The sequence below is a fragment of the Ischnura elegans genome, chromosome 5 (genome assembly GCF_921293095.1).
Source record: "Ischnura elegans chromosome 5, ioIscEleg1.1, whole genome shotgun sequence".
In the NCBI taxonomy this organism is placed as follows: Eukaryota; Metazoa; Arthropoda; class Insecta; order Odonata; family Coenagrionidae; genus Ischnura; species Ischnura elegans.
In genome coordinates, this window is record NC_060250.1 from 87352250 (window position 1) to 87376924 (window position 24675).

At 38.5% G+C, this 24675-nt stretch overlaps 3 protein-coding genes and 1 pseudogene across 4 annotated transcripts in view; 3 read left to right on the forward strand and 1 right to left on the reverse strand.

The window, feature by feature from the left end:
* Positions 1-61: 61 nt before the first annotated feature.
* Positions 62-3236, forward strand: LOC124159201 (heat shock 70 kDa protein cognate 4). The gene is made up of 4 exons (XM_046534849.1): positions 62-197; positions 481-687; positions 962-1320; positions 1694-3236. Exons 2-4 carry the CDS (start codon positions 483-485, stop codon positions 3077-3079), a joined length of 1950 nt encoding a protein of 649 aa, XP_046390805.1. The 5' UTR covers positions 62-197; positions 481-482; the 3' UTR covers positions 3080-3236.
* Positions 3237-9067: 5831 nt separating this feature from the next.
* LOC124159204 lies at positions 9068-10953 on the reverse strand. 2 transcript variants are annotated; one of them, XM_046534853.1, is made up of 5 exons: positions 10825-10953; positions 10651-10746; positions 10488-10573; positions 10207-10342; positions 9068-9201 (listed from the first exon to the last, which is right to left on the reverse strand). In XM_046534853.1, the coding sequence occupies exons 1-5, from the start codon at positions 10838-10840 to the stop codon at positions 9083-9085; spliced, it is 453 nt and encodes a 150-aa protein (XP_046390809.1). In that variant the 5' UTR covers positions 10841-10953; the 3' UTR covers positions 9068-9082. The 2 variants fall into 2 exon arrangements, with proteins under 2 accessions (XP_046390809.1, XP_046390808.1); XM_046534852.1 differs by having other exon boundaries at positions 10651-10953.
* A 225-nt stretch (positions 10954-11178) lies between these two features.
* The window catches only part of LOC124159203, a 34499-nt gene continuing 21002 nt past the window's right edge, over positions 11179-24675 (forward strand). The window contains exons 1-5 of the mRNA XM_046534851.1: positions 11179-11440; positions 16912-17072; positions 19764-19924; positions 23576-23739; positions 23820-23958. Coding sequence (XP_046390807.1) covers positions 16922-17072; positions 19764-19924; positions 23576-23739; positions 23820-23958 — 615 coding nt within the window. The 5' untranslated portion in view covers positions 11179-11440; positions 16912-16921. The remainder of the gene's footprint in view (positions 11441-16911; positions 17073-19763; positions 19925-23575; positions 23740-23819; positions 23959-24675) is intronic.
* Positions 21764-21876, forward strand: LOC124159903 (annotated as a pseudogene).

Below are 24675 nucleotides of genomic sequence, written 5' to 3' on the forward strand. Positions count from 1 at the left end.
TGCCGAAGGTTCTGGAACTGTGGGGAACTTCGGAGAAAACGTGCTAGATGCATATATAGCAGCGCGCCGCAACTCCGGGGTCAATTTGGAATCTCCGAGGACGGCAAGCAGTTCGCTGAGGAAGACGACTCTCGCTGTGAGCAATTGTGATAAGAGTGCAGTATTATATTCGTCTGGTGAATCTTTCTGAGTATTAGGTGAGTGTTCCCACGTTGCATAGTTAATAATCAAGTTCTCTGTACTAGTCGGTCGGACATTCTTTCTGTAATGGCTACTTCATTGCATCTAAGTTGCTTCGTATTTGAAGTTAGCCTTTTTCGTGTGGCGAAACTGAATTTGTTCTAATTTATTGTAAACAGTAATTTGATAGAATGTAATAGTTATTTGCAATGTGTTCAGCGTCATAAGCGGCCATTTCGGATCCTGTTGTTGGAAGTGGAATGTTACATCTACTAACATGTCGTGTTCTTAAATCCACAGAGATGGCGAAAGCACCAGCAGTTGGTATCGATTTGGGGACTACCTACTCGTGTGTGGGCGTATTCCAGCACGGGAAGGTGGAAATCATTGCCAACGACCAAGGCAACCGCACCACACCCAGTTATGTCGCGTTCACGGACACAGAACGTCTTATTGGAGATGCGGCGAAGAACCAAGTGGCAATGAATCCCAACAACACTGTTTTCGGTAAGCACACATAAGGGGTCTGAATTCAGATCAGGCTATAGCCTCCACCGCCATTTTGATTTGGTTAATCACATCTTAAGGATGTGACGTAGTCATCGTGACGATGTGGCTGGTGAGATCATGGATGTAATTGGGTCACGGTCATTTCCTTAAATGGTCCTCCCTGATAGTTATGTATATACCTTCATTTCCGTCCTACAATGTAAAGAATCTGTAATTGGTACTCGGGGGGCCTACTATCATGAATGATTTTGGAATTGTTTAATTATTTCAGATGCAAAGCGGTTAATTGGTCGCCGATTCGAGGATGCATCGGTGCAGTCTGACATGAAGCATTGGCCATTCACTGTTGTAAGTGATGGCGGCAAGCCAAAGATTCAAATTCAGTACAAAGGAGAAACTAAGACTTTCTTCCCGGAGGAGATTTCGTCGATGGTTCTCACGAAGATGAAGGAAACCGCGGAAGCCTACCTTGGAAAGACTGTTTCTAATGCTGTTGTCACAGTACCTGCCTACTTCAACGATTCTCAGCGCCAGGCCACGAAGGATTCTGGAGCGATCGCTGGACTCAACGTGTTGCGAATTATCAACGAGCCCACAGCAGCCGCCATCGCCTATGGACTTGACAAGAAGGTTTGTACTGCTTCCGAGTAGTGGATGAATTTAACAGTAAAGTTTCCTATTAGTAGCTTACGTTCCTATACTTGAATTAAGTCATGTCAGCTCGTTGCTGCTCATGATTTTAAACATAACCTTATTTGGACTCTGTATTGAAAAGTTCGTTGGTTCATCTAACCAACTTGTCGAGTAGCACAACTTCCTATGTATCAATTGAGTGTAAAGATCCAGCTTAACGCACTGCAGTAATTTTCTTTATTAATTAACTTGGAGATCAAGTTCATCACTTTGAAATTGTTTCAGTGTGCTCGTCATTAGTGTCTTTTAGTATGCATACCATATTCCTTTCTGTTGTATTTACGGGTTGGATATTCTCTTTGTTTTCCAGGGGTCTGGTGAAAGGAATGTCCTTATCTTCGACTTGGGTGGCGGAACCTTCGATGTGTCCATTTTGACTATTGAAGATGGTATTTTTGAAGTGAAGTCTACCGCTGGAGATACGCATCTGGGAGGTGAAGACTTCGACAACAGGATGGTGAACCACTTCGTTCAGGAGTTCAAGAGGAAATACAAGAAAGATTTAACTCCGAACAAGAGGGCTGTTCGGCGACTGAGAACAGCCTGCGAGAGGGCGAAGAGAACTTTGTCATCTTCCACCCAGGCTAGCATTGAAATAGACTCGCTCTTCGAGGGAATTGATTTCTACACTTCCATCACGAGGGCTAGGTTCGAGGAACTCAATGCAGATCTTTTCCGCAGTACTTTGGAGCCGGTGGAGAAGTCTTTAAGGGATGCCAAGATGGATAAGTCGCAGATTCATGACATCGTTCTAGTGGGAGGCTCTACCCGTATTCCCAAGATTCAGAAACTTCTGCAAGATTTCTTCAACGGGAAGGAGTTGAACAAATCCATCAACCCCGACGAAGCTGTTGCCTACGGCGCTGCTGTGCAAGCAGCAATTTTGCATGGCGACAAATCTGAAGCCGTTCAGGACCTTTTGCTGTTGGACGTTACCCCACTATCACTTGGAATCGAGACGGCTGGAGGCGTGATGACCGCATTGATCAAGCGCAACACTACAATTCCCACTAAGCAGACCCAGACCTTCACAACCTATTCGGACAACCAACCGGGTGTGCTGATTCAAGTATACGAAGGAGAGAGGACCATGACGAAGGACAACAACCTCTTGGGTAAATTTGAGCTGACCGGTATTCCCCCTGCACCTCGAGGTGTGCCTCAAATTGAGGTAACCTTTGACATTGATGCTAACGGCATCCTGAATGTAACTGCAGTGGATAAGTCAACTGGGAAGGAGAATAAGATCACTATCACTAACGACAAGGGTCGTCTCAGCAAGGAGGAAATTGAGAGGATGGTCAACGATGCTGAAAGGTACAAGGCGGAAGATGAGAAGCAAAGGCAGCAGGTCCAGGCGAAGAACAGTTTGGAATCTTATTGCTTCAACATGAAGAGTACGGCGGAAGATGAAAAACTGAAAGATAAGTTATCAGAGGCAGACAAGAAGACCATTCTTGATAAGTGCGACGAAATTATTAAGTGGCTCGACGCGAATCAGTTGGCTGAAAAGGAAGAGTATGAGCACAAGCAGAAGGAAGTGGAGCAAGTGTGCAATCCCATTATTACGAAGCTGTATCAAGGTGGTGCCGGTGGAATGCCTGGAGGTATGCCAGGTGGTATGCCTGGTGGAATGCCTCCTGGTGCTGGTGGTGCCGCCCCTGGCTCTGGTCCAACAATCGAAGAGGTTGATTAAACAGCAATCATATTACTGGTATTTTCTCTCATGCATTTGATCATTTCTTAAATTCGTTGTTTTGCTTGCATTCATTCTAACTTAATTGCGTCCAAAGTTTTTAATGTTTATATTTACATAAACTAGTCAATTTTCACAATAAACAAATTAAAAATTATCAGCTTACTTCTCATTTATCCCTTGTCACTTCCTCGATCTGGTTGTTGTACTTAGTTTTTCACCATTCTAGCTTCAATGTCGACCTTTTGTGTTGAGTGTAATTGCTGCTGCAACTAAGGGCACTTTGTGAATAGCAGTTTGATGACCACTACGTCTCTTGGGTTAAGTGAATGAAACTGATACTAAGGCTTCAAACTTTCTTATTCCTGTATTATGTACATCCCTGTAAAGGGCTTGTACTTGGTAAACTATGTGACACTCTTCATCCATATAGGTGACCAATCCTGATATTAGTTATAGATGTGCACCCTTGTTAATTCTTCAGAGTAAATACGAAGTAAAACAGTAAATTATAATGTGCCATTCTTACCTCTGCTGTAACCTCGAGGAAGCTAGTACAACTGAATAGGTTCAACATCTGTTGCAAAGTTTCCTTAGAGGTAAACTTCTATGCCTATTTTGGTATATTGCAAGCTATTCTAAGTCTTATGTGCATATGCTTTTAGAGGAATAATTTGGGGAACTCATCGAAGTGAAAAATAAGGATTTTGATTCCTCATTTTCATTATTTTCGCGAATAGCCGAAGTGATCCCTAAAACGAATGTCTAATCTAGTGAATAAAATAAACCAAGCGTTTTCGAGTGTTCTTAAGCATTAAGGCAGTAGCAAATACTAAGTGCACTCAACATAGTTTCCTCTGTAAGGTTAGACCAAGGCAATATATTCCTTATGTGGCTGATACTGCTATCGCCTCTATGCGGAGTTCAGACTAAATCAACATTGCTCTATGTGATGCAGGTGGAGGGATATTGAGCTATATGGTAATAATACATAGGCATCATTTCTTAGGTTAATTCACGCCATCAAACATATGCCCTATTGCTACTACCAGTGGTGGATTCAGGATGGGCTAGGTAGTTCTCGGGGTAACCTCCCAGCAGGGTTATGTATACAACAAATTTATACATGACTTCGAGAAGGGTAACATTAAGATTGCCTCATTACTAATTCTCCAAAAAACTAAACATTTATGTACATTTTTGGTATTTTCTCTCCTGTACATATTTGTCACCTTGACAAATTACCATTATATATAGTGTAAAGGGTACCCTAGAAGGGATATTCAATAGCCCCTCTCTGAATGTCACCAGGCTGTTAGGCACTTTCAACCCTTTTTATCAATGGAGGATCTGTTGAGAATGGAATAAAATGTGCATTTTTTGTGGGTGCCACTTAGGCTGACAATGAGTGGAATTCCTGTTCCCACCTGCTTACCTTTGAGTTTCAACTCAGCCTCATCTAAATGACCTTACAATTCAGTCCTTACATAGTCAACGTGAGAAGTCTATGGTTCGGCTTATTACCAATAAAAGAGATTGTGGAAGGTGATGTGGAACCCATTGCCAATACCCTATCCTTAAACCTGAGGATACAACCATTTATGGTGTGATGTATTTGAATGACCATGGCAAAAATAGCCAAAGCTGCCTTGAATATGCTTCATTTGGGCATGCCTTAAGCTTTAGTGGAGTTATGATTTCATGACAGACAGGAAGTAAAAGTAAGGGGGTCAAGGGAAGTGGGGGAAGTTGATCACCATATGGGGGTCACAGCTTGACCTTAAGTGTTATCATATGTTGTTGTGGATTCTAATTGGAAAGGAGACTGGCACAAAACTACCATAAACTCCTATTCAGAACGCTCAAGTCCTCAGTATAATTTTCTGTAGATAGACTACCTATTAATAACTTAGTTTTCAATATACATAGTGCATCTGTGATTGCATGTCAGGAATATTTTAATTTATACATATATATGCGTTTGAGTTCGGTTTGCTCTTCCACTGCTTTAGTATAAACAATAGTAGCAGAGTGGCAATGAAAAGGAAGTACCTTGGATTAAAACAATGTAAAACCTAAGTGGTTCTGAACATTTTAAACAAATTAGTGAATGATGCAATATGAATATCAAGCCAGCACCCTTGACTACAAAGTAACAAAATATATTATACAAGTAACTGCATGATGAATTGCTCTAAAGGTTATAACGTTCATCAATAATGTAATTGGGAAATTATCAGTGCAGTAAAGCTATGGCTGATGCACAAGTGATTTCTGTTAACATTGATTATGGAAGCAGAATTGACTTGAACTTCACTTGTATCCCGCCCTAAAATGTCACTATTACTTCACCTGTTTACTTTTTCTTGGTTAATATCACCCATAACTTAATTTATGGGGTTAATATTATAAAAGATGATCTAATAATAGCAACTGTAATAGGTGAAATACATACCACATTAGACACCTTCTGCCTATCACTTAAATGTAATTATACTTCAATTTTTAAAATGTGCTACCATAAAGCCATTTAGCATAAAATTTGATAATTATTGTCTTAGAGGCAAGAGCCTAAATTTCTTGTACCCTGAGGAAAGAATGATAAAAGTTACTGTAGGGGCAAGATCAAAGCAAATGTTTCATGTCATAATCACACACACCATGTATTCAGATTCTTATTGGTCTGCTGCACTGATGTGTGACCCAAAAGAGGTTTTATTGGTTAGTAATGGCTGACCCTCACACAAATACCTTCATGCAAGTGTTGGTGTTTCAATGATAATGGTACTGTATTCACAGGTAATCCACTAAAAGTCTGCTAGAGATTTTTACCTCAAGTTGCAGTGGAAAACTATGATTGAAAAAAACAATATCTCACTTCAGCCCTCATTTTCTTGATGTAACAATGTTATACTGTTGCTTAATTTGGGACAATGCAACTTGATCACAAACTGCTGGCAAGTGTGGAAAGACATAGGTATTTCAATGGGGTATCAATAGAGGCAGTGGCGCCGACTCCATGGGGCCCGAGCCCCCTCAAAAATTTGTGATGGGGATGAGGGAAAAATGCATCAGGCTTGTCAATTTTCCCAGTGTCCAGTTAATCGAGTTTTAAGTTTCTAATATTGATCATATGACATGGGGGAGGGCAGCTGGCCCTTGCTGTGTACGCCCATGAGTTAGTATCAATCTCTCTCTTTGCTTATGTGATGCAGCAGAACTACATATATGGGTCATTATTGAAAGCAAGGCAATGGGCGCTTGAGCCATTAGGTATAAGATCATGGATACTCCCAATTTTCAGTCAAAACTTAACTTTTGAGGTTCATAATGAAATACCGTATTTCTGCTAATATATGTAGTCCCCCCCCCTAATTTTGAGGCTTCAGCTTCGGGAAAAGTTTAAAAAATGTGTTTGAATATAGTCCCCCCCCTTTACTTTTACCACGGGCAATTTTGAAAAAAAAAGGGGGGACTATATTCAGACATATACGGTAAGCTGTAATAATGCACACTTGAAGTAGTATCAACTGGTCCTGACCTGGAATCAAGGGACCGTGGTCTCATCAGCTGTGCCATTTTTGACCAAAAAAATGCATCTGATGAAGTGAAGACACAATGATGAAATAAGTTCTTAAAGAGAAACCAGAAGGTAAAAGATAGGTAGAGAAAGAGAATGCCCTGGAATGACGAAGTAAAGAATATGATGAAGATGGGAGCCCAGATGGAAATGGCAGGCGACCATAGAATGAAGTTTCGACTGGTGCTCCCTCTGAAGTGCATTCTTGTGTCTTTTGACGCTACCAACCTGTTTTCAAGTGTGCCCACCAAAAGAGCTGTTGAGTTAGCAGAAGAGATCAGTGGCGTCGACTCCATGGGGCCTGAGGGGGCCCGAGCCCCCTCAAAAATTCGTTATGGGTGTGAGGAAAAAATGTGTCAGGCTTGTCGATTTTCCCCGGAGTGTCCAGATATCAAGATTCGTGTTATCAGAGTTCTAATGTTGATCATATAACTCTTCTAAAATGCTTAAAAAACTTCAAACTCACTACTTATAAAATTTTCCAGGGCAAGATCCACAGTTTGGGCCCCCCCAATATTTTTTGTAAGTCGGCATCCCTGGAAGAGATCCTCTTAAAGAAATGTGTAGCCGCTCCAATTATACTAGATCTGTGCTCCGCTCTTAAAAAATGTTCATCACAGAACTATTTCAAATTCAAAGAAAAAGTATTTCTCCAACCTGAAGGGTTGGCTATGGGTTCACCCTTATCCCCATTACTTGCGGACATTTATTTGGACATTTTAGAAAAAGAACTTTTTTCATCTATGATCCCATTGTTAAAAAATGTGTGCTTGGTATCCTTATGTAGACGATATTTTGTGTGTATGGTCAGGTTCTGATAGACAACTCAACACTTTCTTTCACCTTTTTAACTCTTTGGACAAGTGTATAACATTTACAATGGAAAAAGAAATGAATGAAGCCATCAATTTCCTCAACCTAACTATTTTGAAAAATTCTGGAAAATTGAATTTGTCCATTTTCACAAAGGACTGCTACACGGACTTGGTAATCCAGGCATCATTACTCGTAGAAACTGTCAGCCTTCCATGCAATGCTCCACCGTCTACTGAAAATTCCTGTCGCCAGTAAATATACAAAAAGAACTCAACGTCATTATACATATAGCCATCAACAACGGTTATAAAACCGACATGATTGATAAGCTTTATTGGAAAAAATACAAAAAATCGCCATGAAATCCATTTACGGAACCCCTCCACTAAGTGACAGTGCAGATAAATGGAGTAAATTTCTATACTTGGAAAATTTGTCCCTACTAGCCACCAAGTCCCTCCCAAAAAATCACATCAGACCTGCCTTCTATTATAATTATAATCTAAGGAGTTTTTTCTCAAAATCCAAAGACGTCATCCCAAGTCTAGAAAAAAGTGGTGTATACAAACTTAAGTGCGAGTGTTCTGTAGTTTGTATTGGACAAACTGGCCGGAAATTCAGAGAAAGACTAAAGAAGCACGTAGCTTGTTTTAAACATAACAATGCCAAGTCCAACTTTGCTAAAAACCGGATAGACAAAAGCCACACCAGCAATTTTTCCTTGGAATTCTTGCATTGTGAAAGTAAAGGCCCCAGGCTAGATGTTCTGGAGCAAGTTGAAATTTTAATATGTGTAAGCTCCAATTGTGATATTGTTACTGACCTTCTGTATACTTCCTGCTCCTCAACATCTCCCTCATCCATCAACCCCATGCCTTCACACATTAGAGGTTTCCCTTTCCCCTTCTCTTTATCCTTCTAAGGTCACCCACCTCCGCTTATGCTCACAAACATGGAAAATTTTGTACTCCGTTAATGTCCCATGGTATTCTTCCCTCTCTCCCCTACCCTTCAATTAGTCAGCTTGAGTGCATCGACCCTACCTACCTCCCCATCCCCTTGGCTTTTACAACCAGGGGAAGACCCAACCTCTCCCCCTCTCAACCTCCCCCACCTCTTGATTTCCCCCCCAACTACTTCTGGTTTATAGGATGACACAGTGCGTCGAAACCATGGTCGTGATTCAATAAATATTTATGTGGAAAAACAAAGTTCAATTTTAATTCATTATGACCATAGAATGTGTAGGCACTTGGTTGGTGCTCACCTTGGAGGTGCTTGGTGTTGGACCTCAAGGTCAGAGACCTTATGGGTTTCCAATGGCCACAAGAGAGTATTGTAAAACACTACTGAGCGGCCAAAACCCAGGTCAGTTGATATTAAATTATGGGTGGAGTATTGTTACAGGTCAAACACATACTGTACTGCATTTTATCCCACCTATAAAATCATTCTCTTCAACGCCAAAGTCATGAAAAATCAATGCTAGATTATAAAATTATAATTCACCATTCCAGCTCCTCTCAACCTTGTGTTGAGTATAATTGCCGCCGCAAATAAGGGTTTATGAATATCAATTTGATGATTACTACATCTCTTGAGTTGAGTTAATAAAACAATGATAAATAGGCTTCAAACTTTATTCTTCCTATTTTATATACATCTCTGTAAAGGGCTTGAACCTGGTAAACTCTGTGACACTCTTCATCCATACTGGTGACCAGTCCTGATATTAGTTAAGGATTGAATCTAAATGATTCCCACCATCATTAATTCATCACAGAGTAATTATGAAGTAAAATAGTAAATTTTAATGTGCAACTCTACCTCCAAAATAATATCTTCTATTTCCAGTGACTTAATTGATGCTTCCAGCCAGTAGTGACACCATGTATTCAAGCAGGCTGTAAGTTTTAAAGAGGAAAAATAATATCCTCCCTAATAAAGGCTACTTGTCAAACCGTCAAGTGGGGGGTTCTGGACCTCCTCCCCCCTGCCGAAATATAAACACAATTATTTTTAAATATTTAAACATCGAATCATGAATTTACAAATTATTTCTTTAACAAATGAAATTTTTTCGATAATGCGAATCATTAAAATTATTTTAAAACCCATCGCTTAGTACCGTTTTTCAAAACTTTTTCCCCATGAACCCCCACCCCAGAACGAAATTCCTGCCATGCCACTGAAACTAATAGTTCTTTCCCAAAATTTTCCCACCAGACTACTAACATAACACAGCAAAACCTGTGATTCACTCCCAGTTAATTTCTGCTGCAAGATTTTTTTGGAGAATATAATAGTTTATTTTTTATAGATTCCAAGATGAAGATGTTTTCAATTTTATATCGCAATTGGGCAACTTTTAATATCTATAAACACATTTTCTACTTGTAAGACAGCTTGAAAATGTCATAAATATCCCTAATTACTCTAAAAACCAATTAAGTTTATTATTTTTCCTAATGTTCATCCTTGAAATCTTGGATGCTACCAAAGTTGAAATGAGGAATTAACTTTAATTTTAAAATTGCTGAATCTCATGTCGAGTTGAAATTTGAAGGGTGAGGTTGTACAAAGTCTTGGGCAAAGGCTAGCATCTACAGCTTATCTCGGTAAATCAAAGGTGATTAATTTATTCACAATTCTTCACCCGACTTTTCAATGTGTGCAGCAGTAGCAATTTCTAAACCTAGATAAACTTATCGTCAAGTGATAAAAAGGATACTGATAGTATGTAATTTCAATTCTTTCTTCCCTCTGAATTCCGAGATTACACCTTGTGCATGAATAGTGTCGCCCAATTTCAGATTAAAGGGACAGTTGTTTTTCCTTCTCAAATGCGTTATAACTGCCTTGCTTCCCTGATGGGTGATACATGATTTAGAAAGATATCGTCAGAAAAACACAAATTACATCATTTCATCGATAGCTTTAAGGAATCAATGCAATATGTATACAGAGAGAAAAATTAAGAAATCAATTTCTCACGAAGACAAGGTACTATACCTCATTTAATTTCGCTTCTGTTACATTAACTACCTCCTCTCCATGAATTCTTAGAATACAGTCGATAACGCCGGTGCCGTCGTCCACTGCAAAAATTAAATTTTAAAAATTTGCTGATCACCAAAACGCAGCGAAAATCAAACTTTCATGAAGATTCCCAAACCTTTGATCACAGTGAAGTTATTGGTCGGTAGCTGGCAGTAATTTCTGATTTCAGTAACGACGCCCAAAACATCCACAGATTTAATGGAATTTTCTTCTAGAACATAATAGCCACTCTGATTCATGCTCCTCACAGCATCATGTATGCTACTAATAAAAAGTTTATACGTCTTACCCATTGCCATATTCATAGAGTTTATATCACTGTGTAGCGTAGAGTATTTATGGCCATACTATTCATCCTTTGTATTGAAAGCGCCAAATGAGCCTACATCCCCAACATGATCAACGTTGCGTAAGACGACAGTCATATTTATGTTACCACATGCAAATTTTGAAATTCACCACTCCCCCCCAACTCTACAGACTCTCGTCTAAATTGGTATTATTTTACCTGTATCGGCTACCAATATATGCCTCCCTTACTAATATTACCAAATATTATTCTAGCATTTCTCCTGATTTCATTGTGAAATAAATATATGTTCTGGGTACGTACTGGCAGTATTGGCAGTACTGATTTGATAACAGTCGAATGCCGTTAAGTGTCATGTGTGTTTTTCTTTTTCATTGAAATCACCTGAACGTTAGTAAATAGATTAGCTGTCATGTAAACTACATTTAATCAGTGTTAATTTAGTGTATTAGCTGCAGATAATTCTGATGCCGTAATTAAGTGCCAATGAAATTATTTGTTTACTTGACGGTGTCTTGTTCCATTGCTTCATACAAAACCAGGAATATACAGCCTGCTAAGTTTTAATCAATTGCCTGTGTATAACATTTATAAAGTAAGTATTGCTCTCTCTTATTACCATTTAAAGCATGAATTTGATAAATTTGAGCTTTAAAATGGCTGTCAGTTCTCTCCCCCAGCCACAGAAATCATAGCACAAGTCATTTGTAGAAATTGGTGACCATTGCATTATGATTCAATCTTCAAGCGGTAGAAATTTCTATGCCATTGCTGCATAGAAAGGTATTTTTTAAAAATCACATATCTGAAGGTATACAAAATCTTAACTCTATCCTAAGATCAATAATTTTGAAATCTGGTTTCTGTCTTTCACGCTTCGTTTCACCTTCCCGTCATTTGTAGTAAACTCATTTTATGTCCGAAATCGCCGAACATTTTGGACAGGATTTATCGGAGTTTAAAGTTTAAATTGGTTAATACTTGTATGATGTCGGCAGTTGACCGTATATAATCGGATGCCCGAAAATTAACATTCGGAATGTATCTTTTAAACTTCCAGGTGTCTTCATGAGCGATAGAAGCGTCACAATCTGTATGATATTGTAATATTCTTGCTTAATCCTTTCTGAATAGCCCCTTGGTAAAACGGAATTGAAGTCAATTGTCCGTTGTTCTTTGGAGATTCATCATGTTATATTTAATGGTGCCTACCATAGATAACTACCGTCCTCGAGGTCTCACTTCGTTGGATGAATCACATATTGTTACCCTTCATTCCCAATTGTATTGTAATAGATTATCATTATTTATTTTTGATCGAACAAAAAACGAACTTTTAAAGAATGTGATGTCATATTTAATCCCACTGCTGCCCTCAGCTCCCAATGCAGTGGCTAACCCATTTATTTGTCCCTATCAATATCTTTTCTGTGCCTTTTTTATCCTAGCCTTAAAAATAGTTTTAAGCATTTGAAGATTTTATGACACTCCTTAATTCCGTTAAACCTAGCCTTTTTTAAAAGATTCTGTGAATGTTGCCATGTCCCTATAATGTCTTCAGCTTTTTTAGCTTCACCTTTAATTTTCTACCTTTATTAATGTAATTAATAATTCTCTCTGTGCAAAATTCTGAGGAGGAAGCTGAAAAATGTTTAATCAATTAAAAATTAATTGATGGAAAACCTCCTTCCTAAAACTATGGATCAAGCAAGGAGACAAAAATAATGAGAAAATGGGGCATATCCTGCAGGAAAGTTTTATTAATAAAATAAAAGCCTGTATGTAAGAGGATGTAAGCTGATTAAAGAACAGCATCTTTGTAGTTTCAAAAAGAACCAATTGGCAATTTGAGAAAAAGCGTGATGTGATATGGGGCAGATCCAGTCTGGTGGGTTAGGTGCCTGCAACCTCCCTCAGGTATTTTTTCATGGAGTCAGGTTCACACTGATGGGTACTCAAATTTTCTGACCCACTGAATTTTGTTCAAAAACTTCCAGTTCGCCCCCAGTTCGAAAGTCCTGCATCAATTTCAGTGAATGAGCCATTTTGGTATCTATATTAATGATAAAGAATAAGGCTAGTGGAAATGCGCTTTGTTAATGAATAATCGCAATAGCGATTTTTATTTGCCCAGTGAATTGAGTTACAAAGTTTGCACAAAATATCATGGCATGTTGGGAATTAACAGAAGCGCATAGGTAACTATGTAGAAAATGGGCAACACTACCAAAAAAGCTAACATTGCGCATCATAGTTGAGCTTTTCTCTCAGAAGAGCTTTCAGTTTCTTTAACTTCATTTCTAATCCACTGGATCAGTGGCAGAAGAAGAGTGGTTTTGGGGGGTTAAACCACCCCCTCCCCCTCCCCCCCAGAGCTTTGAGAAATTTTTAAGGTTAATCAATTTTACTTAATTGGATGGATAGTACTTATAGAGTAGTGTAAAGATTAATAAAATATCCCTCAGAAAGCCGTAAAACTCACTATTTTGAGCCATTTATCCTTTAAAAAATTCTGGGGGAGGTCCCCCATACCTGCTGCTTACCCTGTTGGGTATTCCATACCCCTCAGTATTAGTTTTGCCTTAAGCCCCCCTAACCTCAATTACTAGCTGTGCCCCTGCGCTGGATATTGAGATGCATGATGAGAGAAAATTCAGCATTATTGGACCCTATGTCAATGTGTTGGCCAAATGAAAAAGATGGGCTTAAAATAATTTAGCTGATCTGGAGAGATAGTAATGGACTATGATAGAAAATTTTAAGTATTGAGCTCATGTCATTCATATGATTCTAAATTTTTTTTATGAAGTTGGACTGTCACATGGGCATTTGGCATCTAATTTAATTTCTTGATTTGCCTACTCCAGCTCACAGCTTCGTACTTAAAGAGTTGAACTAACTTCTGTCCAAGACAATCACGTAGGATAAATATTCCTGTACATACTTGATTTTTACTTAATATTGGGAAGTTGAGAAATCTATTTATGAAAACATAGGCTTGGCATACAGTTGTTATTCCCAGTGCTACCAGTTACGCCTCAAACTTATGGATCATTCATAAAAATAACAAGTCCACTGCTTTTCAGTTTGGTACATATTATGCTGTGATATCGTGTGAATAGCATGCTATTCTTTGCTTTCCTTCATGTGTCCTCCTTGTCAAATATTTCTCCTGTTAATGAGTGGTGAGCTCCATAGTGCCATCTATTGGTCACTCTGGTGGGTTCACATGTAAGGGTTTTTCTGATCTACAAACCCCACCAAAATCATGGTAAATCTCAGCATCCTGGTAGAGCATCTGCATCCACCAAGGGAAAGGTTGTGGTTTTGAGTATCAGTCAGGCTGCATTATTAACCTCTGATTTCTAGCTTTTCCCATCCGCCACAGCACAACTGTCTTCTTCCATTTTTTTGTAGTGTTTTCCTACCCCTTTCATACACTTTCTGTGACTTTATATTGTATCTTTATGCTTATACCATTGCACAATAATGGATTAATGGGAGAGGACATTGAAACAGACTTCATGGTGGTAATAAAGGAGGTCGGAAGGGGAGAGAAAATAGGGCAGGATTTTTAATTGGGGTGCTGGCCAAGTGAGGGGGCGACTGGTATATGGCATGGATTTGAGGAGTGGGTGAGTTTTAAAGATGCTGCTTAAATTTGGAGGTATTCTGTCAGTAACTCACAGACATTTGGGGAAGGGGTGAGAAGTGGACTTGGGATTGGAAAGAATGATGAAAGGATCTTTGAGAATTCATAGAGGTTTAGAGCCTGGCTTTTGGTGGTCAATAGAGGGAGGATATGTATTTTTTGGTGCAGGTCTGTCAAAGAATGTGTGGTGGCATGATATGGAAGCAATTTTTGAGAGAGTTGGTATCATGCGAGAGAGAGACCTAGAAAAGATTAGTATAGGAAGGACAGAATCCACTTGCTCATTGCCCATTGCTCGGCTATTTTATTGTTGGTAGTGGGTGTCATTAAAAGAAAAGTGGGAGAGGTCATTTTAAAAATCAGAATAGGAATGAAAAGAAACTGATAGGTTCATTGAAAATATTTTAATTGGCACGACCAAGGTTTTGTAATATGGTTACATCTTCAGGTAAATGATAATGCATACATCTCTTTTTATTCCAAGTCAAGTGCAACAGTAAGGACATCTAACTGTTGGAAAAGAGTGAAATGAGTTGGGAGTTATGTGGTGAGGTGGAAAGGGATAGAGGGGAAGGAGTGGCCTTAGGTTGGGTGGATGGATTTTCCTGTGTTGATTGATCTTCGACCAGCAGGGAGGGGGAAGGGGTGAGGAAATGGGGGGCTAGGGAGGGTTGGAGTTCAGGAGGAGAAAGGAAGGATTTGCGGGAGCGCACCTAGTTTTTCAAGGCACAATAAAGATTGAAAGAAGAAACATTGTGCTTTCACATGGAATATTTATTCACATTTACACAATCATGGTTTCAACGTAGGACGTCATCATCTGATGAACTCTACGGAGGTCTATCACATCAATTTATATACCAGGCTTGGTGGGGGAGGGAGGAAGGTAATTAGGTGGAACAGATTGGTCAACAGAGATGAAGGAAGGGGATAGAACTTGGCCATATGGTAGAAAGAAGTAGGGGGAGGAGGCTCCCTTAGGGAGGGTATGTCAGGTGGAGGAGGGGTTTTGGGTGAGAGAGAGGCTGAAGAGTTCATCATGTCGTTAGTCCAGGAATTTAGGAGTGGGAGGTTTGAAAGAGGGGAGTAGGAGTCACAAAAAAAGTCGTTAACAATTCAATTTTATCACGGCACGATGGTCAATGGTAGTTCAGGGTTCTGCCATTAATGATCTGGCATGGGATAATGTTTTGTTGGAAATGTAATGGCACATAGATCACTGAGGTAATTCTTATGATTGGCAATGAGTGGTACAATTTCCAGGAATACAATAATAGCACACAGGTGGAAGATAACAGAAATATTTATGATTATCACTGTAGAAATTTGTGCATGGGGATGGAAAAGAGAGGAGTCAAGCACTTGCTCATTGGCCAGGGGGGTGTTGTTCTAGAAGGGTTGGATTATCTCCAACAAATCCAGGGTTTCGAGTCACCTCCTGTTTCCCTCTGAGTGAAAGATTTGCGACATAAAATTGCTGTGATGATTGATTTTCTATCAAGTGATTGGCAAAGTTTGCTCTTTTTATTTTTATTACAGTAAAGAAGCTCACTCACTCTAATGTTGACACCACTTTCCCTTCTGCCTATATACTTCATGTCACAATCTTTGCACTTAGTTCTTCATGGACTATGAATTCATGATTTGACTAGTTTAGATGGGGAACAGTCATTGCAATTGAGCAGCATTGTTTTGAGAGTTGAGAGGGTGTAATATGTTACCCTGTATTTTTCTCTAGGGAAGCAGGAGGTAACAGTGGGAAATCTTTCTTAGAAAAGGGATCTTGCACCACATTTTTGGAGAGTTGATAGGGGAGAGGGAAGATACCATTGACAAAGATTGTTTATTTTTCGGCTTTATTGAAAATATTTTCATTGACTTCTGGTTGATAGCCCTTGCAATATGCTGTATGGTTTTCCATTCCTTATCGTAATTGTGTTCACTGAGGGGGATTTTTATGAGTATTGATTAATGAGCTGTTGTCTTGTGTTTAAAGAGGTGGCAAAAGTTCATAGGGGAGATGTTATCATCGTCACAGATGTTACCTCCACACCTGTTCTTGAACCAGGCTCTTTAAAATCTGGCCTGTGTACCGTAAAACCACTGTAAGTCTTGGTAACTTAATTTGTTGAAGCTGTTAGCATGAATTATCATCCTTGTTGGTTTGAGTCCAGATCTCAGTGGGTATAGATTCTATGTTGGCTTAGGTTATTTCTAAAATCTAAAGATCCCCATTAACTTGAGCTCATGCCATGGAAGAATGAAAAGTTACTGGTGCGTGAATGAAATGATTGAGTGTTGAAATCCTTCACTTAGTGGAAATTTTTCTTATTTTCATCAGTCAGTCATGGAATAGTTTGGAGTGTGTAATAGGAGTGTTCCAATTTCATTTGTGTATCTTTCAAATTTTTCAGTTTGACAGTCATGCCTCAGCATAAACCAGTGAAATCTTTGAAAGCAGCTTGCCTGCGTAACATAGCTAAAAACATTGATAAAGTTTGGTGCAAGGATTATCAAGAGAATCTAATGGACCAAGGAAGGTTCATTTATGTTGATGGCCCTTTTGATTGCCTTCGTAAGTAATTTAGCTTAGGTAAAGTAATTATTTTCTTGAGCTGATGTCAGTAAACCATTACTTATAGCTATTGATATTAAACCTTAGTTCTATCAAGAAGACGGTTGAAGTGGATGAAGTTTTCATTGACTTCATACTGGATCATCTCACTTTAGACATGTAACATGTTGGCTCCTGGCTTCTGTAGAACCTCCCTTTTGGAAACCTGATAATACTATCATGTTAATACTCGGAAGGCTCTAAATAATTATAATACATATCTCTTGAATACCCTGTTGTGTGCCTCAGTAAACTTGTCCCAGCAAACTTATTAACAGCTTGTGAGCTACGTACAGGTCTTCGCCCTTTGGAGTGGCTTTTTCAAATTATACCAAATGGGTATAATTAGATGCAATTAATAAACCATCAAACCAGACTCCATTAATGTCATTTTCCTTAGACACAATTTTATACCAGATTTCACTCAGGGTGGTAGTTCTTCTGAGGAAGATGCTCTTTTAGAAGTCACCATCTGTAAGAAAATTCTAATACCAAGCACCCATAGGGGTTTGATAACTGCTGAGTCCGCATTTTAAAGCTGTTAATTAGATTCAGGGTTGAACTGCATTGCTCTTATGTCTAATCTCTATCTTTGATGTATATAAGGCATCTTATTGTGATTTCAACCTTCATTAGGCAAGTGATACCTCATGTGACAAGTTTGTAGTCACTAAGGGTCCAACACGGCAAGTACATGGGATATTTCAGTGGCAAAGTTATTTTGCACTTAAAATGTCTATTTCTTCTCTGCTTCACCTGCTTATTTCTTAATTGAACATTTTTTATCAATATAACTTTTGAACCAAGTTTTCATCATCAACTTCGGAAATAATTTTTTCATCTTTAATGAAATTAACCACACTCAATGAACCATGAATTTCAAATATGTTGTTTTTTGTTTTTATTTTTTTATTTTTTAAGTCCTGCAAATATCTCATGATTGATTAAGGCCTATCGATGATCAATTCTTCAAAAGTATTTTAGGATTACCAAAATTTAAACGTTTACCTCCTACGGTCAAAAGAATGAAGAAGAACATGTGCATAACTGTTTTCGGAGCCGGATCTTTGGATATTTTCGGATCCAAATGCATTCTCAAATTCCTGCTCTAAAACGAAGTAATTCTTCAAGTTTCTTCAGGGTACATACAATCAAAGGAATGCTTTTTAAATGTACATATGCAGTTAAATATTTTTACTGATTAAAATAATTTTTATAACCTTTCAAATTATTTTAAAAAAATGATAAAATCTTTACACACTTATGATCTAAACTTTTACGCTTGTGTTTGGAAATGAAAATAGGCTTCAATCTTCAGATAAACCATTGATTGAATTTTAATATTCCTCACCTAAGTTTCCTCCAAATTTTGTCACTTTCTCATCGCATACTGACTTGTGTTTTACAATGTTTCAGTTGCAGTGAAGGGGATTTTGCATTTGCTCGCAACAGTTTCATGTCACAGTGCACGCTCTGGTTCTCTTTACGTCAATAAAAGCGTTTCTACTCAATGAAAGGCATTTTTATCATTATATTATTAAATTAAATTGCATCTGCACAATCTGCAACACAGTTGACAATGTTTAGAACAACATTAGCACCACATACGATGAGTTGCGGGAACAATGGGACGACGCTCAGTGAGAGGAAGGAATGGGAAGCAGAAGCATGTAAAGGATAGGGGGGGGAATGCTCCCACCCTCTTTCAAGCAATGAGGCTACGAACGAGAAAGCAACATTGCAGTGCAACTGCGCATGCGGAGGTAGGATCGGAACTCTTTCCACTCCCTCGTATGAGACACTGCATTCACTGAAGCATAAATTTAAAATTTCGGATCCATGCCTTCAACGAATTTGGATCCTAAGTATCCGATGAAGGGCATTATCTGCAGATATTTGGATCTGAAGTATCCAATCCGACCATCCCTACTTATTAATTTCAAAATCCCTTTCCTGCATCCGGCATTCATCGTGGGCCTGTAACCTGTTAAAATCTAGCACTTAGCTATGTTTATCTTAATTAAGCTTATTTACCTTAGTTAATTTATTTATCATAATGCGGCATGGGTTGGATGAGGGAAGATTCGGCAGAGATAACTGAGCTGTTACAAATGTGAATGAGAACTATTGCCCAATTAATAACAATTCTACACAATTGCCAAAACCAAAAGACACATGAAATATCAATTTTGGCTCGACAAAAAAGAACATCAAAAAATAAAAACACATTCACCATTATTTATTTAAATGAATGCTTTCCCGTAACAGGCGTTTCATATGGGTGCTTCTCACGAAAGAACGCACATTAAACAATGCTACGTAATAACCTTTTTCTTGTAAACGTGTGTCCCATGGTGGAGAAAGCATGTCAGTCATCTCTTTAGGAACTCCTCCTTGTTACTCTCTCCTCTCCCTGTGCGGTTCTGAAACCCTGTCTGCTCCATCTTTAGTGTCCAGTTCAGTGCAATATTCATTTTTTTCAACCCTAATGATGGAGTGTTACTCTTTCTTTAAATTCTATTGTCATCGAGAAATGAGGTCTTGCTCGGTACTGCAGCAGCTCTCACTAACAGCATATGTGGGAAAATAGGGATTTCTTAAAGAAACAATCCCTATTTTAATAATATAAATCATCCCTTTTTTATTTTTTAGCTGTATCTTTGGTCAATGATATAATTGACTCTCTGAAGAAAGAAAGATTACTGCACCGTCCACATTTACATTTATTAATTACCTCAGGTATGGAGAGGTTGGACCTATCAAATGAGAGTGTTGATGCAACAATCTTAAATTTGATATCATTCCGATGTAAGGTAAGAATTAAAGACAAGCTTTTTATGGTTAATTTATATTTCAAGGCTTTTTCTTAGATTTACAGTGTTTTTTCTTAACATCATAGAGTTTTTAATTTAAGTCGGAGTGTAGTTGTTCTTTTTTCTTTGGTGCCCATTCAATTTGACCCCCGTACATGTGGGGATAGCAGTACAAATACATTTGAAAATTGGAATTATAAGTCATTGCCTATATCTGAATTATTTGGATTTGTTTCCAATTTGTTATATTTCATACATGACATACCCCACTCAATGTTTTCAATCTGGTGTCATTGTAAATCTCATTTGGTGTCATTGCTATGAGATGAGGAGAAGGCATGGTGCATTCAAATTTATTTGACTGTGTTGCATAAAAATCTGGTACTATGTAGTAGCAGATTCAAATGTTATACAGTAAAGTCTCGTTATTACGGAGTTCACGGGACCGATTAACCGGAGGTTTGCAATAAAAAACGTATTAAGAGTGTTACTTTCAGGAATCATTGCAAAAGAAAAATGCCTCGCCAAAATTCCTTATTCAATCTCCTGTACTTATACTAACACTCAGGAATAGCTTTCAGAGTATGGTACACGCGATTAAATTATGTCCAAATGCAGTAAGTCTTCAACATACGAACAAGATGCATTCCGATAGCTTGTTTGTAGGTTGATAAACATATGCAAGGCATCAAAAAGTGTGGATATCCTGCAGAAAGCAACATTGCATTACAATGTTGCGTTAAACCACAATTGTGACGAACTGATCTAGGTGGGCGTGTGACACTAGTCGAGCCAAATAAGAGTACTGTCCATGGGAAGGAAGAACAGGAAAAATGCTGAACAGTTACTAATTTCACAAAGGATTTGATAGACAGTGTTCTGTCTGTGCCCAAAGAGTGGGTTCCGTTAGTGTATAAATGCCGTTGCTTATCCACGGATCTTTGTAATACAGTTTGTTTTTTAATCCCCGGGACTCGAACTGGGGTTCTTAATTTCGTTATAGCAAAAATTTTGTAAAAACGTTTCTTATACTGTAGATTGGATTAGCCTTTTCGTCTGGGCCTACAATTTTCCTTGTAAAAATGAGAACTTTGTAATAACTTTGTTCGTATTAACGAGAGTCTACTGTAAATACTTTTTAGTTGTGTATTTGATACTGCTGAGCACCTGTTTAAAGCTCTTATAATACTCGCTAATCTGAAAATTTAATCACTGGTCATTAAGACGTGATAATATTTGTTATAGGTTAACTAACCCAGAGTAGTTAATTTCATGAGTTCACCAATGCATGTTTCTAATTTTTCATTTTTATTTCTCTGTTAAGTACTCTATGCTTTTTATTCTCGCTGAAAGATACTGCGTAAGGGATAGTACAGATACTCACCAACTAACAGAGATTTTTATTTGAATTGGGGTAATACAAATACAGTGGAAGCCCCTTTAAATGACAGCTCCTGGGGACAGAGAAATCTGTTGCTATAGTGAGTTTTCATTGTTACCGAAGGTAATTACATCACGACAAAAAAATCACTCAACAGGCATCACTACGGCTGTTTCTGCCGAGAGGGGAAAATTGCCACATGATAGCCGTTTAAATCATACTTTTGAAATTTAATTCACTAATGATCATATTCACTTGCAATCTATCATCAAATCATATGTAATTATGCAGGATGCTATAAAAAAACCGCCATGCTGTTTGTTTAAATAAATAAATTAAAATTAGCAATCGTAGTGAGGAGGCAATAATGGTAGTGAGGGACGCGGAAAGAAAAACTAACGTAATCGTGCATGGAGAGAACTAAGAGATAGATGTGTTCTAAAAAGATCGGCAGAAAGAAGAAAAGGACTCAAGTCAGTTCGTATAAATCTTTTGCCTTTTACCAAAGATTTCCGTGGCGGGAGTTCAGTTGTATGTATAGAAAATTTTTGATTGTGCACATTGGAACAGAAAGGGAAATTATGCAATATATTTGTATAATATCAGATTGTAAATTGGGCCCAATTAGTCTTCTTTACGACATTTTGAATATAATTTGTAAAAAGTGATTATGGTGCATGTTATTTCTTAATTAAGTGTATTTCTATACCCCAGGGTAACACAAAATAAGAAGTGGAAGGTGAGTTTCGTTACATTTTGGCGCCGCAATGTGTAGGGCACAACTTCTCGAGAGGATGGAGACCACAGGACACCTGAAAAACGAGTGGCGTCGTAGAAAGCTGGAATTTAAAATGGCGGGAGTGAAAAAATTTTACGAACTGAAAAAGGTGGATTTGTAAAGTTTGTTGAGGGAGCGGGGATCCACGACTCAAGGGGCGAAATTTGAGCTGCAGGAGCGTTTAAAACCGCCTTTAATAAAAGAAGGGATAGATATAGAAACCCATGACTTTGAGATTGAGACGGAGGAGCAAGGATATAGTGACCTATGGGTGCTACTAAGACAGCTGATGGAAAAACAGGAGAGGCAAGATAGTCAGTTGAAGGAAGAACAGGAGAGGCGAAATAGTCAGTTGAAGGCTGAACTGGAGAGGCGAGATAGCAAACAAGAAGAAAGAGACAAAAAGTTAGAGGAGACGATAAAGAATATCAACAAAGGGCTAACGGCGTTCCAGCAAGAAAATGGTGGGAGATTTACTGAGCAAGAGAAGAAAATGGAGGAAATAATCGCTGAAGTAGGGGCAAAGTTTGGCGAGACTGGAGAGAAATTTGAAGAGTTGGATTCAAGCCTAGCAAACCTGAAGGCTGGGATTGAAGAGATTAAGGAGAGGATAGAAGAAACAGAGAAGAGGATGGTGACGAAATTTAATCAGCAGTCCACCAGCAAAGTGATCGATCTGGACGAGGGCGTAATAATGGAAATTACATGGCGTGTTAAGGAGGATTGCACTCGGCTAACCCTAGCACCAACAGCCTTAGGTGTGGTGCAAATGAAGATCCCATCATTCGATGGAAGACACAATGCAAGACCCATGAGATACCTCCAGGAGCTGAAAGAGTGTTGGGAAATGTACCGCTTGACAGAAGATGACGAACTACGTGTAGTGAGACAAAGGATGATCAGGAAAGCTGGAGAATGGTTTGCCACGACGCAGCATTTATATGGAGACTTCGCAACATTCCGGACGATGTTCCAGGAGCAATACTGGGGGGAAGAGCAACAGATGGAAGTAAGGAGAGCCCTCAACATGCGAAAATACCCAGATGATGACAGGCAAACACGGGTCGAATACGCTACCTCTAAAATCAGTGCAGCAAAAGAGTTGAGGCCACCGATAGATGACGAAAGCTTAGTATACCTGCTTAGGCAACATTTTGGTGTGGAGGTGAGTGTAAGGATGGTGTCCCACAACGTAAGCTCGCTACAACAATTCTTAGCTTTGCTGGCGAGATACGACAGGATCCCGGGAGAAGATAGACATCCTGGACAGATGGGGCAAAGAAGATGGTTTGATCAGAACCAAAGAATGCTTTCCTCTTTCCATTTTTTCCCTCTGGCTTCAGCTTTATATATATCATCATTACATTTGTGTCGGTTTATGTTTTGTAATTTTTATGGTTAAAATTTGTTACATATCTCTTTTAAATGAATTTTTGGTTATAAATGTAATCAACATTCATTTCAATGTTTATTTGTTTTTTTTTATTTTCAGGAATCACTGAAGGAATTAAGTTTGGCTAATTGTTCCAAAATGCCGCGATTACCTTTAAAAAATGTATTTTCTGTTCTTAGCCATCTGGAAGTTTTGGACTTAAGTAGGACAGGCATCCATGATGATGAATTGGGAATTCTCGGATCGAATTGTCCCAGGCTGAGGTGAAAATGATTATATGCTTTGATGCTTTAGTCTGTGGAATATATTTCATCCTGAGTAATTAATTATAATTTGTTGATAGGGAGTTGAATGTTTCATTGTCACACTATGTGACAGATAAAGGAATTCAGTATCTCTTCGTTGAGGAATCTTCTGGGGAGAAGGAGCCAAACTTTGGAAGATGCAAAGGACTTACTCATTTGATAATACAGGATACAAGGGTAAGAATAAATTATGATGATATCAATCATTACTTGTAAAATTTTCATCATATGTGTATTTTCTGGTATCTAATTCTATGTACAGCAAACTCCCGATTATCCGGGCTAATGAAGGGGAGAGGTGGCACGAATAATCAGAAAACGTGGATAATACAAACTTTCACTTTAATTTCACGTAATTTTCACAATTTACTTAAATCAAATAATGTATTATTATGTACGCTCATTGTTCGTTATTTTAGATAGCTTTCTTTTCCCAACTGCAATCTTTTTAGTGGCGATAACGTGATTTTACTCTTATTCCTACTTCTCCACATAATACCTAGTGTCGGAAAACCATGCATCTGTGGCTACGAGATTACAGATTGTGAAAAGAGAATTGTACAGTGATTTTGCACTGGTGCTGCAAATCCAGTGCGAGACTTATTTAAGTATACCGGGACTGCGAGACATCAGGAACTACACTGTCATTGTGTAGACCTATGCACGGAGAATCCACAACACGAATAAACCACAGGCGGATAATTGGGAATCGGCTGTAGTAGTTAATGGAAAGAAAATGTGTTTTTTTTCTGCAATGCCTAAATTTCAAGAAGGCTAATGAGTTATTCTTTCATGACTCATCGACTCAATTAAATGATTTCTTCCATGGTTTCATTCACAGTTATATTTTCCTTGTGGAGAGTGGCAATTGGTTATATCCATATCAGACTCCTT

Coding starts and splice junctions, on each gene's coding strand:
- LOC124159201 (XM_046534849.1), top strand. CDS start 483: ATGGCGAAAGCACCAGCAGTTGGTATCGATTTGGGGACTACCTACTCG. Junction 688..961: donor TCCCAACAACACTGTTTTCG/GTAAGCACACAT, acceptor TAATTATTTCAG/ATGCAAAGCGGTTAATTGGT. Junction 1,321..1,693: donor CCTATGGACTTGACAAGAAG/GTTTGTACTGCT, acceptor TTTGTTTTCCAG/GGGTCTGGTGAAAGGAATGT.
- LOC124159204 (XM_046534852.1), bottom strand. CDS start 10,840: ATGAATATGGCAATGGGTAAGACGTATAAACTTTTTATTAGTAGCATA. Junction 10,574..10,650: donor TAACTTCACTGTGATCAAAG/GTTTGGGAATCT, acceptor TAATTTTTGCAG/TGGACGACGGCACCGGCGTT. Junction 9,202..10,206: donor ATTGAAATTACATACTATCA/GTATCCTTTTTA, acceptor AACTAATATCAG/GACTGGTCACCAGTATGGAT.